This window comes from Carassius carassius, chromosome 6, assembly GCF_963082965.1.
Source record: "Carassius carassius chromosome 6, fCarCar2.1, whole genome shotgun sequence".
Taxonomy (NCBI): domain Eukaryota; kingdom Metazoa; phylum Chordata; class Actinopteri; order Cypriniformes; family Cyprinidae; genus Carassius; species Carassius carassius.
In genome coordinates this window covers 32787483-32807421 of record NC_081760.1, presented here as the reverse complement: position 1 = coordinate 32807421, position 19939 = coordinate 32787483, and the positions used below count along the sequence as shown (strand labels likewise).

The window sequence follows — 19939 nt, the reverse complement described above, 5'->3', positions numbered from 1 at the left end:
CAGCGACAGAACAAAAAACACAATAAGGAATAAAAAATACAAAAAAATACAAATAGGTGGGTAAGGAACTATCCCTTTAAGACCTTCTTGTACTAATCAAGACTTTTTAGGACCTTAAATTTGATACAACTAAATTTAAGGCTTTTTAAGGACCAGCGGAAACCCCGACCTGAGGGCAGTGCTAAAATGGCATCTAGTTTCAAAACATGAGCACGTTCACATTTATATTATGACAAGCATCACTGATTAAGAACAAACAGGAAATCTTTACTTGTTGGCCATCTCTGTGGTGAATACGTAAACGACCTTTGACCCTGGTTTCTGCCCACTTCCCAATTCAGACGCTGTACTCTGTCCCCCTACTGTATTGTGGGTAGGCGTAGAGGCAGAAAGAGCACCAGGATCTGTCTTTATGTCAGCAGAGTTGCAGTCTGTGCAAAACATTATAAGCATTATAGACATTATCACACTGCATCAGCAATAAGATATATTTCGCAATCACTCTGTTTAGTGATGCTAAAAGAAATACTTCAAATTTCATTAGTTTGCAAAGAGAATTCGTAATCACAAGTCAATTTCTTCTAATTATTATTAAATACATTTTTGCCACCAGGTGACAATTGCCATTAAGGATTGAATACCTACATTAAGGTAAAAACTGCTTTATGCTTTAAATTCATTTGATTATAAAACACAAAAAATAAAATAGTGAAACTACATACTGAAGAATCCTGGGTCGTCTTCATCACTCTCTCCACCTGAACACCAATCTGCGCCGCTGTAGGGCAACCGTCGCTCTCCAACACATAACCTTTTCGCTCTACTGCCCATTTCTTTAGAGAGAGACAGAAGAGTAAGATTACCATGATGTTAATGAAACAGTCATACGATTTCTAATGCTGTGAAATACATTACTACTAAATTGTGGGGTTTCTCAAACAAAAAGGTGGATAGTAAATGCAACAAAATAACCAATGGCTGTGTGGTGCAGTAACAGACAAGGTTTAGTCTGAGCAACAGTCCTCAAAATGTTTTACATCAACATGAGTACAGTCATCAGTGTTGCATAAATTTCAAATCGCTCTGATGCCAAACACCGATTGGTCTGTGCAACGCTGCTTCAAGTCGAACACACTTATTATGATACACATTGTTAGTAGCTTGTACCTGTGATTGGTGATCAGTTTGGTGATCTACAAAATTTGTTGTTGTGTTCCAGAGATTAAATAAATCCACTTGCTTTGTGTTTAAGAGTAACATTTTAAGTAAACTATTTATTTCTTTTGTAAAACAACAATTATGGGAATATGATGTAGACCAGAAAATAAGGAAAAAAATAATTGCGTTCTGTTGTGAATAATTGGTTGTATGAAAATAGCATCATAGTGGCCTCTCCAGAGAGAAAATGCGACATTGATGCTAAAGGTTCATTAGATATTTTCTCCGAGTTATCATTCGAAGATGAAAAGAGATTTTGCAAATGCAGTAGCTTCATAATAAAGAGATGATTAAAGAAACTAAATGTTATGAATTGGAGTTTGAAAGAATAAAAAAAACGACAATCTGTTTTGACAACTCCAGATTGAGTTCAAACAGAAAAAGTTAGAGGCTGAGAAATCCGCACGAGATCATGAGATGCAGGTGGAGCGGTTGAAATTGGTAAAGGAAGGAAAAATATTGTCAGAGTTTGGGGAGAGAGGTATAAGTTTATCTGGAGGGTTTGATTTGGCCAGTAATTTGAGACTGCTTCCCAAATTCAATGAACATGACCCTGATGTTTTTTTTTGTACTTTATTTGAGACTTTGTCTTTGGCCGTTGTCTACCCGAATTGTCATGCTGCAAACGGTGATTACAGGCAAGGCACAGGAGACCATAATGATTGAATTGCTTCATCCCTCCTTTTATAGCAATCAGTCTGCTCTAACAAACTAATTAGTATGATAGTGATTAACCTGACTAGAACTCATCACACTTTCACATGTGCTGCAGAAATGAATAGACAATTAAATGTTAGCTGGTCATTTTGTGTCAGGATCAAAAAAAAAAAAAGGGCCAAATAGATATATATATATATATATATATTATTATTATTATTTTTTTTTTTTTTTTGTAAAAAGTAATTTTTGGCCAATTAAAGGATCACTTCACCCATTTGCATTTAGCTTTGTATTGTTAGAAACCAAGTCATATATTATAATGATCATGGATTTTTCCTTTATTTTTCCCTGAGATGGGAGAAATAAGGATTTAAGTGTTTTACTTCCTGCTTATTATGACGTAAAAATCGTCATTTTGCGTCATAATAAGCAGGAAGTCAAAATTCATTGAAAAGTGTAGAGACTACACACACTAGCTTATTATTATTCCAGGGGGTGGGACCCACTCACCCTACAGGCCTATTACAGATCAGTGGGTGGGACTAAACTTACAGAAACGAAAATGAAAATCCGCCATCTTGTTTGGAAACTATGTAGCTAAGCTAACAAGCGCTTATGGAGTCAGATTTACGAGAATGGCTGGAGGAACAACTCATGATATGGAAGAAGAGGATTTTCAAAGTCTGTTGCTCGAAACAGATGTTCGTGGCTATCTATACGAGCCACAATATAGCGCAGAGCAGCTGAGGCTGATGCAGGAACAGGAGGCGGTGGCTGCAGCCGAGGCCGGAGACCTGCCTGTCGCGTCCGAGGAGCCCGGGCGTGCTCTAGCTGGTGCAGACTGGTGGTGCCTGTGCTCTCGTTGTGCGCCTACGGACACAGAGCTAGAGTCCGTCTGCTGCCAAGAATTTCAAAGATGCCAATTTCTCCTCGAAGAAATGTATAAGGCAGACAAGGACACGGATGTTTGCGTTGTGAACCATCCTAGTTTCGCCCCGCATATGGACAGAGGCGTCCTGGAGACATATTTCAGAATTCCGAATAAACTGGAAACGCCAGCCGAAGCCTGCAGGGACAAATGGACGTCTAACTGTAAAGTAAGTGTTTCAATTTTATGTATAATTCATTTCGTGAAATGTACACTATTTCTTCAAGCATTATTATCACGAAATGATTCCCGGTTAATAAGTTACGTAACGTCAACTGTAAACTGTTTGTGCAGTACCTTTTTTAATGCACAAAAAGCTTACTGTGGCATTGTTTACTACTGTGGCAGGTAAATACAATACATCGCTAACTGTGTCCTCAATGTCTTGGGAGTGGCTTGTGGAGCTGTGCAAATGTGTTGCATTGTGGGAGTTGTGGTTTTCCATACAAATGAGCCTCATAGTTACTTTCTGTAATAACTCGGTCAAAAATAGATTTCGACTACATATATGACCCACTTTCAATGAAGATCAATGTTCCCACGGGTGAAATGCTCCTTTAAGCTTTTAGCAATTATTTCAAATGCATCTGATCTCTCTACACAGTAATCTAAAACAATGTGAATAAACACAACAACAGCTTAAGCAGCAAACTTTGCAAAACACAAAATTTATGTAACTGCCAAAACCTTTTGGTACACTGTGATTTCCATTCATTATAAATTCCACATTTGTCTGGAAAGCACTGTGCTATCCTTTGTCATTCTTTACTCATGCCATGTTGACCAATCAAGGCTGTTATGAAATTGTTAAAGGAGTTTAGGATGGCTTAAAACTAACTTTAGATAACTTGGAGCTAGGAGCTAGGGGCTATATATCAATGCGATTGTCAGGCGCATTTCGTCAGTAAAGCAGGTTCACTGATTAGCGGTAAATCGCCATCACCTGCTTTCAAATGGAGCACCATTTAATAGATAGAAACGTAGTTCACTGACAAGCTATGCAATATCGCATTCAGTATCGACAGAGGTGGAAAGAGTACAAAAATATTCTACTCAAGTAAAAGTACCATTACATTAATGAAATTTTACTTAAGTACAAGTAAAAGTACCAGTCTAAAAATCTACTCAAGTAAAAGTAAAAAGTAGCTCATTTAAACTTTACTCAGAGTAAAAATTACTTAGTTACATTTTAACAGTGGGAGGGAGTCAAAATGGGACAGGCCAAGGGTGTCAAACTCAGTTCCTGGAGGGCCACAGTCCTGCACAGTTTAGATATAACCCTAATTAAACACACCTGATCCAGCTAATCTAATCATTTAGGTTTATTTGAAAACTACATGATATGTGTGCTGGAGCAGGGTTAGGGCTATGGCCCTCCAGGAACTGAGTTTGACACCCCTGGGATAGGCCTATTAATCTCAAACTAGTTGTTTTTAATTAAAGGAATCAGTTATTTAGAATAATAAAACATTTGGGCTGTTACCAGGCAAATCAGTATCAACAAACTCATCTTTTAATGCAGAGGAAATGCAGAAGATTCATTGGAAGTGGCATTTAGATGTATTACACTGTTTAGTGCAGGACAAGAATGCATTTAACCTGCAGTTACAAATGCATGAATAATGTTTTGATATACAAGACATAAAATGTTGAATACTCATTTGAAATGATAAGAAATTAATTATTAAAAAAAAAATCAAAAGATACTTTAAATGTGAAATTAAAATGGCCAGTATGTGTCAGCAAGTCACTGTTAATAAGTGATTCATTGCGACTGAACCGAATCATTTAAACGGTTGATTCATTCAGGAACGAAACACTGTCACGTTGCTCAGAGACGCAAAACTGTGCTTTGGTGGCTGTGTTTGGAATTATTTTCTGTTGTAGAAATAGAGCTTAAAAAGGCAATATGGTGTCTAAAACGCAAGTCTCTTAATTAACTTGTTTACTGAACTGTTATATATATGTATGTATTTCTGCCCCTATATCTTCAATTTTGTGATCATTCTAAATGCATTTTAGGAGACTGAATCACACAGTGAAAGAACGCACTATAAATGCGCGCGCACGTCATTAAAACAAAAATAGCACACTCCTCACCACGGTCTTTTTAGCTAATTTGTGCAAAACCTCTTGCTAAAATGTCAAAGCTTCATTTTAACCACCAATGCAACGATGCAATTATTTAGCTTACCTCTACATTCTTGCGAAGGGTTGATGTCTTGTCGAGATTTTATAAGCTGCTAGTTTGGTCTTCCTAGGCAAGTACAGCTTACACTGCATAATAGAGCATACATATGGCCAGGGGTTCACTTCATTTCCTTCGAGTTAAACTTCAGAATATGACGGGGTTTCGTTTTCAGCGGTGTCTGCACCACTAACGCCTGTTTTGTCCGTCTGCATCTTTCTTGTGATTTTAGCGCCAGTTTGCCCTCCTGCCCATTATGCCGTAGTTTCCAGGGAGCGATTTATTTTTTTTATTTTTATTTTTTTTACTCAGTAATTAATGTGTTTTAAAATGTAGCGAAGTACAATACTTAAAAAAATATATACTTAAGTAAAAGTAAAATTACAGATTTAAAAAATTACTTTAAAAAGTATTAGTACACAGAAAAGCTACTCAATTACAGTAACGCGAGTAAATGTAATTCGTTACTTTCCACCTCTGAGTATCGAAGGCCATTCATCTGCTTTAAAAAAAAAAACACCAACAACCAAATCAGCTGACCTCCAGTGAGGAAGAAAAGTCAAGTCAGTCTGAACAAGGTTTTAAAAAGACAATACACTCACAGTATTGTCAGTGTATATCCAGCTGGTTAGTTCTCAGACCACAACATCTCATTGAAACTAGGGACACATTCGGGTCAGAAGGAGAGATATAAGACTTCCTGTGTACAGACAACACACACAGCTCAAACGGCAAGAGTAAACCTCGACAGCTTGAACAAACACAAGCATGCACACCAAACAGCCTTACAAGCTGTCTCTCTGTGAGCATACAAGCACATCGGTACACAAAGAAAACCAAACAGGTTGCTTCTGGACAAGCCATTTCTGACAAACATCAATGTCCCCATTCGAAACATACACATATAAACACAGACTAATGGTCTTTAATGTTCTTTACATGCTGCACCTCAAGAATTAACCATGAGAAAAAAAATGTAATAGTGGAGAGCTGGTTTAAAAAAACAGAAACTGAAACAAAGACACAAGAACAAAAAAATGCTTGAGCCGCACACTGAAATATGTTTATGCAGAGACATTAACAACCAGCAGGGGTCCTTCAGACTGTCAAGCACACCATCCTAAAAAAAGGGGGAGGGGAAAAAAAAAGCAAGGTGTCTCCCCCTCACTCAGCAAACCAAATGGTTTGTTCCCTGGTTCCTAAACCAGGCTTATCCTGTGATGCTGCCACTAGAAAACATACAGGGGTGTGGATGTCTTCATGCACCACTACAGCCCTCAGGGCAACCCTGTGGAGGCGGGCAAACACGTACATAAACACACATGAGACAAGGAAACCGGCAAAATGTGGCCCTTGGGATAAGATGTGCGTTTGCATTCTGGGTCATTAAAAGGTCATTTATAATGGAGCTTTGCAATATTCTATATATGGGCACAAAGAGACGAGAAATATAAAAATGATAACATAGCACTACAAAAGCACAAAAAGAATTTAAAAAAATAAATGGTACTTTGCAAGACTGTAACCACATTTTTTAGGCACCAAAGGTAGTATTATTTTAAGATTCGGCCATTAAATAATAATATTAATAAAAACAACAACAACAATTTGGTTGACCACTAATCTCATTGTGTTATGCAGGATACTGCGCTACTGTACACGGGCCTGAGGTAAGACAAATATTATCTCTTGGAGGTTCGAAGATACTGCTCCATTTCCTTAGAATGGGCCTGATGCACAAAATGTAATGTCCATTCAATGTCAAAGCAAGGTGGTATGAGTATCATTCTGTGCCACAGGATGATCATAATATTCAGAGTTACAAAAATAACTGCACATCATCACACCGCTCAATATAAATTACCTGACCAACACAGTAAGGCAAGATACTGGAAACGCTTAAAACCACGTTAGATGTAATCTAAAACCACAGTGGTAAATTATCCATTTAATTAATTATACATTATGAATGCAAGAGCTCTGAATCAGCTTCATAATTCACAAACAAAATCACACTTTATTTTACCTTTCTGATCCCCTTCATTGTTTGGCGTTCCTGTATCCCTTTGTTCGAATGACTCCACTGAAGTGCTTCGCTCTCTTTTAATCTTGCCTTTTGCCCCGTTGCCTGAACTCAGGCCTTGTCCATTTTTGAGTCCCATACTCCCTATGGGGCCTTGGGGACCTTTGGGTGTGTGGCTTCCACTCAGTGACTTGGGGTCACAAGGAGACGACTGTGATTGGCTGCCGGCGCCCCCTTGCTTTCCCTGGTTGGGCAGTTTGGAGTCCATCTGTGCGGCGCTGGAGGGGGACATCACAGGTGGAGACCTCACCATGGCCTCCTGCTTGGATTTCGGACTGCTGAGAAAGTGAAAGGAAAAATGGATGAGAATGACCCAGGGCAAACACTTTGGATGGTCAAGATCAATGAAGTCAGCACTAATAAATCATTGGCACTTGCTGGATAAAGACAAAATTTAACATTTCATATTTTTCAAATCAAACAATATTTTAATTCTAAAAGTAGTCAGCAATATCCAAATTCAAGAGAATTTTGGATCTATCAATAGTAATTTAATCTGTCTTCTTGTCACAACATCTTGCATTTGTTTATTATGTATCATGTATTTAAGTGTTACAAGCTTTGAGTAGTAATTTTCAGGTCTGTGATTTTTCATTTTTTATCAGTACTCAATTCTTTTGATAGAAGATTCTTATGCTAAGGTGAGAGTATTTGATTGATGCTATGAAATATTATTACAATTTAAACAGTTAAATTATATATATATATATATATATATATATATATATATATATATATATATATATATATATATATATATATATATATATATATATATATATATATATATATATATATATATATATATATATATATATATATATATATATATATATATGTGTGTGTGTGTGTGTGTGTGTGTGTGTGTGTGTGTGTGTGTGTCTAATTTATTCCTGTGATGCAAAGCAGAATTTTAGCATCTTTAGTCCAGTATGAGTATGGTTCACCATACTTGGCTGTATGTCACATCACTTTCACTTTTTTTTCATGTTTTTATATCATCAACATTGAAAATGATTGTGCTGCCAAATTGTTTTCGTGGAAAACCTGATACATTCTTTCAGGATTTCAGTCACATATTACTGTCACATGTATCAACTCAATGCAACCTTGCTGAATAAAATTACAGATTTCTAAAAAAATAAAAAAAAAATAGTAATAATTTTTAGAGCATTGCGTTAGCAGCACAAGGTTGTGTGTTCGATTCCCAAGGAGCAAATGTTAGGTAAAAAATGTTAGCCTGAATGCACACTTTGGATAAAAGCATCTGCTAAATGCTTACATTTTTATATATATATATATATATATATATATATATATATATATATATATATATATATATATATATATATATATATATATATATAAAAAAATGTAAGCATTTAGCAGATGCTTTTATCCAAAGTGTGCATTCATATATATATATAGTACAGACCAAAAGTTTGGAAACATTACTATTTTTAATGTTTTTGAAAGAAGTTTCTTCTGCTCATCAAGCCTGCATTTATTTGATCAAAAATACAGAAAAGAAATTAATATTGTGATATATTATTACAATTTAAAATAATTGTTTTTAAATGTATTATACTTTAAATGATCCTTTATTTCTGTGATGCAAAGCTGAATTTTTAGGATCATTATCACATGATCCTTCAGAAATCATTCTAATATGACGATTCATTATCAAAGTTGGAAACAGTTCTGCTGCCTAATATTTTTTCAGAACATGTGATACTTTTTTAGGATACTTTGATGAATAAAAAGTAAAAAAAAAAAAAAAAAAGCTATGTTTTTAAAATATAAATATTTTGTAATAACAATATACACTACTGGTCAGTAATTTGGGGTCAGTATTTTTTTTTTTTATATAAAATCAATACTTTTATTCAGCAAGGATGTGTTAAATTGATAAAAAGTGATAGTAAAGAAAATATATTATTAGAATATATATTATTAGAATTTTTTTTTATTTGGAATAAATGCAGTTCTTTTTAACCTTTTATTCGTCAAATATATTAGACAGCAGAACTGTTTCCAACACTCATAATAAATCAGAATATTAGAATGATTTCTAAATGATCATGTGATAGACTGATGTTACATGTGACACTGAAGGCTGGAGTAATGATGCTGAAAATTCAGATTTGCATAACAGGAATACATTATTTTTTAAAGTATATTCAAATAGAAAACTATTATTTTTAGTTGTAATAATATTTCACAATATTACTGTTTTTTCTGTATTTTTGATCAAATAAATGCAGGCTTGATGAGCAGAAGAAACTTTTTTCAAAAAAATTAAAAATAGTAATGTTTCTATTATATATATATATATATATATATTTTTTTTTTTTTTTTTTACGGTCACAATAACCCATTTATATTACCTTGAACATAAGGAACACAAAACAAGATTTTAGAAAACATAAGAAACATTTCTGCCATTTCCATTTTGTCAGTGGAAAAACAGCGGAATCCTATTAATTTCTCTTTCTTTAGTAAAGAACATCACTTAGTCCAGAATGACAAAGCAGAGACAACGGAGTCATACTTTAGCAGCTGACTGACCGATTGCAGCCACCACACCCTGAAAACAAGCCATTCAATAATAGGAGGAAAATCTTGACGTGTATCGGTGACACAATTACAATACTTCTCAGTGACCTTCTATCCTAGCCAGAATCAGAAAGAGCTTTATGGTCAAGTGTGTTTACACACACAAGGAATTCGTCATGGTGTCAGGAGCTTCCAGTACAGCCCTGCTCTTTGTTGATAGGGTGCCAGGTTAATATTTAATCAAAACTCGTCAAACCAGATCTCCCACAAGCTAGCCTCCATCCATAACCAAAGCAATGGGTCCACAGCGCCTGGTTGCCATGATAACCAGTTACACACCAAAGGTAAGGGCTGGTCATTGTAAAACATGTTCATTTTTCCACTTCAACCATATTGGATCCTAATGTTAGCCAGGAAATGCAAACTGCTTTCCAAATGTGATGTACCAGTTTCACAGGCCATGGCCATGTTTCAGAGCTCTGCACACAATGCAAAATATTTTCCAGCATTCAGAGAAAATCCAAACGCTTTGGACAGCAGCCGCAAACATATATACAAAATGGGTTGTGATTAGGCTATGAGCCATAGCGTTCTCTGAAGGACTCCCAGGAGCCCCGCTGCTGACTCCTTAACCAATTCCAGATCTGTGAATCAGCAAGAGCAGCCATTTTGGAACCAACGTCCAGCAGGGTGGGATGAATATGCTCTGGCTGAGCTGAAGTGGGTCAGTTTCTCAAATGCTCAATGAGGCTCTGGAAGCTTTCCAAGTCCAGCTCTGCCTTGAGGGCATAGTTTTTCCTGCACTTGTGCCGCACTTACTTCTGCATGCACTGGTTTCCTGTCCATAAGAGACAGCTCAATGGCCATAAGGAGGGTGGGAACTGCAAGTAAGTGAGCAGCAAATGATTCGCTGCTGTGGTGCATCTCCATTAAGGAACAATTAAAACAGCAATTACTCCTCATACAGTTAAGAATGGTTTAATATAAGATAGTGGTGAATTAATACTATGTCCAGCTGCATTAAAACTGTTTGTGAATGCATTTATCCAGGGAAATAAAACAAAAAAACAATCTTGATCATTTATTTATATTAGGGATGTGCAATACTACATGTATTCCAAAATTAAAGCAACTAGGTAAAACAGGAAAAAAAAAAATCTAGAAAGACATATCCACTAGTCAACTGCTGACATCATTGATAATTATTTCTTAAAACACATAAAAATGCCAAATATTGCTTCCAGCATTGTTGAAATTGATATATGAATGTTAATCCACATCTTTCCTAAAGCTCTCTTCAAACCGATTCACTTCTATTAAATTTTTGCATGCCACACTGAACAGACCAAACTTTTTTCATTATTCATTTCAGCATTACATTTTTTATATAGGCTATCGTTAAAAAGTTTGGGGTTGGTAAGATTTTTTTATGCTTATAAAAAAGTTTTCTACGTTAATATTTAAAAATATAAATTATTCCTGTGTTGGCAAAGCTGAATTTTCAGCATCATTACTCCAGTCTTCAGTGTCACATGATCCTTCAGAAATCATTCTAATATGCTGATCTGGTGCTTAAGAAATATTTCTGATTATCATCAATGTTGAAAACAGCTGCTTAATATTTATATTATTTCTTATTAATATCTTAACAAGAAACCATGATGATGATGAATAGTTTAATTATGAATGTGTTTACTTTTTATTAATTTAATGCATCCTTGCAAAAAAATTACTAATAAAATATAAAATCGTTTCAAAAAAGTGTTAATTTCTTTCAAACTGCAGTGTATGTACACACAAATATCAGTACAAAACTAATTGAGCTTTGGTTTGAAGGAATAGTTTATACAGTCTCTCACCTCTGAGTGTTAGCCGATGGAGAGTTCCTCACTTTGGGGTTGCTGGAATGCATTGACGTCAGTCCCAGTGCGACAGAGGCAGGAGCAGTAGAGTGCTGTTGGGGACTGGGGGTGTGTGTTTGTGTAGTGCTGGGCGTAGCTTTGGCCCGGGTGCTCCGGGGCCCAGTATTGGGGGTTGCAACAGGGCTGCTACAGTCCTGGCCCTCCTCTTGCCGTTCTTTGGCCCTCTCCTTCCTGCCTGATGTGTTTCCTGTGGTTCCGGTAGCTGCGGTGTTTGCCGTGGCTGCTGCTGGTCTCTCCTCCTGCACCTCCAGCATTCTCTGTGTGGGCTTGTCTGGAGTCTCCCCAGGGAGCCCTCACAGCCCCTGGCCACACTAAACAAAAACAACAGTTAGTTTAGCATTCTCCCTGATTTCAATTAAATCATATTTCTACTCTTCAAAAAGTTAGGTGTTGATAAAAATTGTTTAATGTTAAAAAAAAGTATTAAAGGATATATTATTACAACTTCAAATACTATTACAGTTTAAAATAGCTGTAAAAATGCCATTTGTAAAAGTTTCGCAAACTTTCAGAAATCATTAAGAAACATTATTAGCAATGTTGAAAACAGTTTGCTGCTTAATATTTTTGTGCAAACCGTGATGCATTGTTTTGAGAATTCTTTGATGAATAGAAAGTTCACAAGAACAGTATTTATTTATAAATCTTTTGCAAAATTATGCATGTCTTACTGTCAGTTTTGATCAATTTAATGTGTCCTTGCTGAAAAAAAAAGTATGAATTTCTCAAAAAAAAAAAAAAATTTGAGAAAACTTTAAATTGCAATGTATATGTGAGTCTTCTTTTCCCCTTGCATTGCCACACCTACAGTAGCTCTGAAGTAACCGATTCCAAGTGTTTACTTGTTTGTCCACCTGTGCAGACATGTTCCATAAGAGCTCTGAATAACCTCAAACGGCTATGAACGTCCAAACCAATTTACAACACCATGAAAACCACCCAACATTACAAACACATCCAAGGTCAAATTACTCAAAAAACACCAAGTCACGCCAAGAATAGAAGCACATTTCAAACACAGAAGCTCAAAGTGAGAAAATGTGGAACAGTGAATCTACCAGGCGGGGCCATCATCCAAAACTCACTGAAGAGTCAGACCGAAGACCACCATAAGAACGGTTTGTCGAAAACAAGTAGTCGTGTAACATCTCGAATGGAGGTGTGTGATAGACTGAAAACAGTTTGCTGGTGTTTTTTTTTTTAAGTCTGCAACAGAACATCATGCTTAAAACACCGTTAAAGTGAGGAGCCCCATCATGCAAGGCTCTGTAATAAATAGATGGAAGCGAGCATGGAAAATGTACAAATATTCAAAGTAACCAACTGGACAATATCTTGCAAACTTTAGTGAAAGCCAGTCTCATGACATACTCTAATTTGAAATAGTTTTATTTGCTAATCTTGATCCACGCCAAACTGTTTCGCTTTCCAACTGATACCATTTTCTCTCTCACTGCTTTCAAACTAGGTTCAATATTAACCTTTTGAACTTTCTAGTCAAAGAATCCTTAACCACTTCAGCTGTTATTTTGATTTTTTGAGAATTAGGCATATGCAATATTGGACCCACCGGTGGGTCCCCAGAGTTGATGTGGTTAAAATAATGTTTTGCGCAAAAATATTACTCCGCATTATAGTTTTCAACACTGATAATAATAAGAAGTTTCTTGAGCAGCAAATTAGCATATTATAATGATTTCTGAAGGATTGTGTGACACTGAAGACTGGAGTAATGATGCATCACAGGAATAAATAGAATTTGAATATATATTCAAATAGAAAAGCTTTTTAAAAAAAAATTTAAATAGTAATATTGAGATGAAATCATTACCATTTCAACTGAATTTTTATCAAATAAATGTAGACTTTGTGAGCATGAGTCTTTTTCCAAAAACAAACAAACAAATAATAAAATAAATAAATCATATCATTACCAACTAGGACTGTAACAAACGATTATTTTGATAATTGATTAATCCGATAAGTCTACTAATCATCGTTTATTTAACTGATTAATCATTAGACATTTATTATTCAGCTTTTGCAATTAGTTAAAATAAACATATTCCAACAAATAAATTAAGGTAATTACTTCCGCTTTTGAAAGTCATATGTAATTACAATTAATTTATACAAATAAATATATTTTGCACTCAAAATGAGATGAGAGAGAAAACATTTTAATTCACAACATTATCTCTCTTAAAATTATAGGATTATGATAATCAAAACAGTCCTGAGCTAGTTAAAAACAAACTAAAACTTTAATTAAATATTTTTCCCCACTAATAAAAATATTTTATCATTAGCTAGCTCCACACTGGTGAGCGGTTTTAAAAAAAGAAAATTATAAAAAAAGTTATAATTCTAACTGAAAGCGACACTGACTCTGGTTTTTCATGTTTAATACTGTAAAGCTGCTTGATTTAAGGCCATCTATTGCATTGTACTGTTATATAAATAAACGTGACATGGCTGGACTTTACCTGAAGTGCCAACTTCAGAGTTCGTGTAAACATCCACATCACATATATCAAATGTGTTCTGTGTTGCTTTCACAACGCGGCCAATTTTTGTTGTGTTGTGTATATTTACATATTCATCCAAATGCCGCTCAGCAGCCTCAGGTTCAGATCTGCTCTGTTTGCTCTGAACTGAAGCGCGGTCTTCTCTTGAATTGCATCAGGAGAGCTGAATTACAGTCTTGCGCTACAGCGTTACACAGGTCAAACCGTGTTATTGCAGGCACTTACATTAGTTATATGAGATCAAACGACTACTCGACAACCAAAATATTTGTCGAAGTTTTTTTTATTGCTGACGTTGTCGATAATGTCGACTAATCTTTTTAGCCCGATTACAAACCACAAACTTTTGAACAGTAATGTATATGACTACCTAAGCTCAAATCTGATGTTAAATCTGACATTAAATCATAAGTGTAAAAAGTTCATATTACAAGTGTAAAAAGAGAGAGAGAGAGAGAGAGAAGGTTACATCTTGTAACCCAGATCTCTCTAACAGAATCAGCTGTGGGTGAGTCGGTAACTCAACTGGTAAATGACTAGCACAATTCTTTACACGCGACAGTAACATAAAAAAAAAATAATAATAATTCACAGGAGTTGGAATGATTAAGTTTGTCTTTCAGGGTGTGCTAGTGCTTCTGTGTGTAAATGAGATTGTGTTAACATGTAGGGGCTTCTGTCTGTATGCAAACTCTAGCTTTCATAAGATATGAGAAACCTCTAAAAGCTGCAGTGTCAGACTGTGCTGTCATCCAGAAAATATTCAGGACCGCTTCCAAAACACTCAAATGATGCAAGCACCTCACATATTCCTTCCCGGCCTAACAGTGAGCACTGAAAGACTCAACCCCAAGACTCCATTTTGGGGAGTTAATATAATTGTACACTAAACTTATAAATGCTTTTATAAAGCATCTCAGGCTGATCAGAATTAAGAAAAAAAAACTCATTCAAATGCATAATTCTTATGTAGATCACATTAATTCAGTTAAATTGCCTACAAACTAGGGCTGCACGATATTTGGAAAAAATGACATTGCGATATTTAATTTTTCTGCGATATATATTGCGATATGAAATCTAATCAAATTTTTTCTTACAAACAAAAATGGGGTGAGCAAACTTACATTCTCATTTTAAATGATTTAAACATTGACACCATCGTGTCAATTGATTAATATGCGCGAGGGAGAGAGAGCAAGACAGCGCTCGTGTTGTTTGAAGACGGTGAGCATGCGGCCGGGGCTCGCTCAATCTCTCTCTCTCTCCCTCTGTCTCTCCTTCTCTCCCTCCTTCCCTCTGTCTCTCTCGCTTGCGCTCTCGCTCTCGCTCTCGCCCTCTCTCTCTCACACTCCCTCTCTCGCGCTCTCTCTTTCTCTCGCGCTCTCTCTTTCTCTCTCGCTCTCTCTCTCGCGCTCTCTCTTTCTCTCGCGCTCTCTCTCTTGCGCTCTATCTCTCGCGCTCTCTCTCTCAAAACTTTCACTCTATGATGGTTAAGCTGTGCAATTAATCCGCGAATCACATTCGTCAAGGGCCGGGGAGCAGCTGGCCCGTACAGTTAATGAATAACGGATCAACTATGACAGCCTACATCGCACATCCTGCGATGTGACTAGCGTGGATTGGTACATCGCGATATCGATGCTTAAATGACACATCGTGCAGCCCTACTATAAACCATTTCTCAAAGGGTTATTATACTATTTTCAAACAATCGATTTAAACCCAATCGCGACCCAGCTTAAACTTCTTAAAAACATTTAAAACAACAACAAAAGACATTCATATGTAATTTTTAGTGATGCACCGAAATGAAAATTCTTGGCCGAAACCGAAAACCGAAAAAGAGAAAACCAAGGCCGAAAACCGAAACCGAAACCCCGAAAGAAATTATGCCAATTATTCCATTGCATTTATTGCTATGACCATGTACTAACTTTACTAAAATTAAGACATTGCAATTGCATAAATTAATATTAAAGTTTCAAAGATAATTACAATTACATAAATTATAAAAAACATAAAAATACATAATTACAAATTATGCAATATTTATTAAGCACATTGCAACAATGCACAGTATAAAATAAAATTCAAACTAAAAATGTATCCCACTCATGTGAATATTAAATAATAATGTACAGGCCTACTGGCCTGCAGAAAGGTTTTAAAATAAACTGTTCTCTCATAAAAACAAAGTGCATTTAGGTCAAGTGCATTTGAAATTGTTCTCTGTAGGACTAGAAAGTGCATTACTTCTCCAGTAGGCAAGACTGTTATCACTTCTGGGGATGGGGACTTCAGACAGATAACCATCTAGCTGTTGAGCAGTTGAGCTTGTCATCTGCCTGACATTTGAGAAATATTTGAGAGAGTGTATTTAAATAGGGGCAGGGCATAAATAATTTGTTTTACCAAATTAAAGCAGAAATCTAGCAGAAATATGGCTACAATCTGATATTATGTATGTATATGTATATATATATGTGTGTGTGTGTGTGTGTGTGTATATATATATATATATATATATATATATATATATATATATATATATATATATATATAGGCTACTGTAAATAAAATGTCACATATATAGTAGCCTAAGAACTAGAACAATAGCCAATGTATTATTATTTGAGGCACTTTCTTGCAGAATTTCACTGAAAATATCAGACAACGAGGGTGAATGCCAAGAGACGAGTCTTTTTTCCGCGCTCTGATCTGTCTCCTGCGCTTGGCGCTTCTCCGTCTCCACACGGGTTCTCCGCATCCAGCGCGGCCTGTATCATTTCTCGCGCGCGCTGCCTTATTTCCGCATCCAAGTAATGATCTTTATAACGCGGATCAAGCACATTCGCGATGAAGTGCAGAGGATCCGAAAAGATCTCAGTGAGACGTGTGCTAACAGACTCTATAAGACTGTACCTTTCTTTGTTCTCACTTCGTGGTCCGTCTCAATCTCTTAGTTAGGAGACGCTTTAGTGCTGCGAATAAAGGAATAAGAAGAGAGAGAATGTTCTCACTGGTGTGAAGTGAATGTCGCGGGGAGCTCGTGGTCTGCGCTATGCAGGTGCACGTTCAGGTCGCGGTTTCTGTTTGCGTCATCATCACAACATTTCGGCCGTGTTGTTTCGGTGATAAAAGTCTTTCGGCCAAAAACCGAAAATGCTCTTTTGGGCCATTTTCGGCCGAAAATCTTCGGTGGCCGAATATTCGGTGCATCCCTAGTAATTTTAATATCATGGCTCTACAGGGTGAAAATATTGCCAACAATTAAATTAAGACATGTGAATATGAAACATTATTTGGGGACACAAGATTAAAAAAATATCAGCAAATTGCTACTTGTATTTCACACTGTGATTTGCAGCTTTTAATTACTTTCTATTCATGTCAACAGAGAAAGGGGTTAGGTACATATGCTAATCCATTAACGCTTGTTAATAACTAATTAAAATTGAATTATTATAAAAGTTAACATATTTGTTTATCTTAAAGTAATCAGTCTTATTTTGTTTACTTTCGCCTGTCTGATTACCTGGAAAGATCAAGTTGACGATTTATTTACAGTGCAAAAGCAAGAAAATATATCCATGGGGTCCATTTTTTAAAACCGTAACGACGATTATTATTATTATTATTAATGATTAAGTCTCCTATACTGGCCAAGGCTGCATGTATTTGATTAAAAATACAATAAAACTGTAATATTGTGAAATATTATTACAATTTAAAATGTTTTCTATATTAATACATTTTAAAATATAAATGTAATCCTGTGATGTCAAAGCTGTATTTTCATCATCATTACTCCAATCTAGTGTCACATGATCCTTCAGAAATCATTATAATATACTGATTTACTGCACAAATTATGCAGCATTTATCATCATCATCAATATTGAAAACAGTTGTGCTACATTTGTGGAAACTGTGATACTTTGTTTTCAGGATTCCTTGAATGAAAAGTTCACAACAGCAGCATTTTTTTTATATAAAAAAATTGTAACATTATAAATGCCACTTTTGATCAGTTAATGCATCCTTGAATAAAACAATTAAAATAAGAAAATACAACTTTTGAACGGTAGTGTATAAGCTCAGTGCTCTGCTTAATATCACATACAGTAAAAAAGGAAACGCATAACGAGAAACGAGCATGTTAACTGTGGCAGCCATTTAATTTTTTGTAATATAAAGCATGGTTTCCTTGCATGGCCCCTCTCTCTCCTCCTGAACCCACACTTGCATACTGACATTCTCAGATTTCAGCGTTCTCAGTTTGAGAGGCCGGTGCTGCTCCGGTGCAGAGCTCTAATGGCGTACAGCGACAGCAGCATGGCCGACCATCAAGCCTTCTCCAGACCACCATAGACATTTCTCTTCATGCACGCATACCCACAAACACCACTGCCAAGGCAACCCCGACCGACAAGCCCTGGATCTACGACAGCCTCAAAAACAAACCCGTACCCACCAATCTTTAGAACGCATATGCACTTAAAGCTATAGTGTAGTTTTGATACTTTTCCATTGAAACAGAGGGCTGGAATCCCAAGATCTACTAGAACGGTATTCAAGAGTCAACATGCATTGGCGTTTGTGAAAAAGCAAGTTTTTACATTTATCACATTTAGAAGAAAATGCAGAGTTTCCTCTTTGAAACATGGATTGCATTTAAAAAAAATAAAAGCTAAATAATTCAAATGTCTATTTTGATCTCATGTGGACTTGAAAACCAAACAAACCAAAAAGATAAATGAACATCTGATTCAGAGTCTAAGTTTGGAATGAGTCTTGAACTTGTGGAGCTAGAAACAGGGAGAAACACACACGCATTCAACCTCAGAAATTTCCACTTCCTTCTCAGAAATAGACAAACATTCCTGAATGCTCCTACACTTCCTGTCCAGTCTTGAGCGAGTGGGAACAAGAAAGAGGTGAAAACAGTGGCCAGTGTGACAAGATATTCAGTTAAATTTGGGATGGACTGAGGAAATACTAAAAAAAATGTTAAAACCACAGCTTCAACAAAGCAGGCTGGAATATTCACTCCATAATCTTAATGAAATAAATAATAATAATAATAATAATAATAATGTTAATGTTCACGTTTCAGTAAATTAAAGCAAAAAGTACCTACATAAATTTTTTTCCAATGTAATAGTATGTTATTTAAATATTTTGTAAATAAAAGCAAAAAGTACCTACATATGTATTTCTATGTATGAAGAATAAGAAAGAAAGAAAGAAAGAAAGGAACCAATGAAAAGGTAAAGAAATGAAAAAGGAAAATGAAAAAGGAAACAATAAAAGAGAAAGAAAGAACAAATGAAAAGGAAAAAAAGTAAAGAAAGAAAGAAAGAACAAATGAAAAGGTAAAGAAATGAAAAAGGAAAAGGAAGGAAAGAAGGAAAGAAAGAGAAAATTAAAAAGAAAAGAAAGAAAGAAAGAATGAAAGAAAGAAAGAAAGAGAGAGAATGAAAAAGGAAAGAATGAAAGAGAAAAAGAAAAATGAAAAGGTAAAGAAAAGTAAAAGAAAAAGAAAAAAGAAAGAAAAACAAAGAGAGAGAGAATGAAAGAGGAAAGAATGAAAGAGAGAACGAACAAATGAAAAGGTAAAGAAAAAAGGAAAGAACCAAACAGGAAAGAAAATAAAGAACAAATGAAAAGGTAAAGTAAAAAAAAACAAGAGAAAGAAAAAGAAAGAAAGAATGAATGAAAGAGAAAAAGAGAGAAAGAACAAATGAAAAGGTAAAGTAAAAAACCAAAAGGAAAGAAATAAACAAAGTTAAGAACCAAAGGGAAAGAAAGAAAGAACAAATGAAAAAGTAAAAAAAAACAAAAAAAAAGAAA

The 19939-nt window shown here is 35.5% G+C and overlaps 1 protein-coding gene across 4 annotated transcripts in view; it reads right to left on the bottom strand.

Moving 5' to 3' along the window:
* bcl9 (BCL9 transcription coactivator) overlaps positions 1-19939 on the bottom strand; it is a 114736-nt gene that overhangs the window by 7108 nt on the left and 87689 nt on the right. For 3 of the 4 annotated variants that reach the window (XM_059552735.1, XM_059552737.1, XM_059552734.1), the window contains exons 4-7: positions 11493-11866; positions 7021-7355; positions 723-833; positions 272-431 (exon numbers count right to left, since the gene is read on the bottom strand). In XM_059552735.1, coding sequence (XP_059408718.1) covers positions 272-431; positions 723-833; positions 7021-7355; positions 11493-11809 — 923 coding nt within the window. In that variant the 5' untranslated portion in view covers positions 11810-11866. The remainder of the gene's footprint in view (positions 1-271; positions 432-722; positions 834-7020; positions 7356-11492; positions 11867-19939) is intronic. The other variant, XM_059552736.1, reaches the window with a different exon arrangement.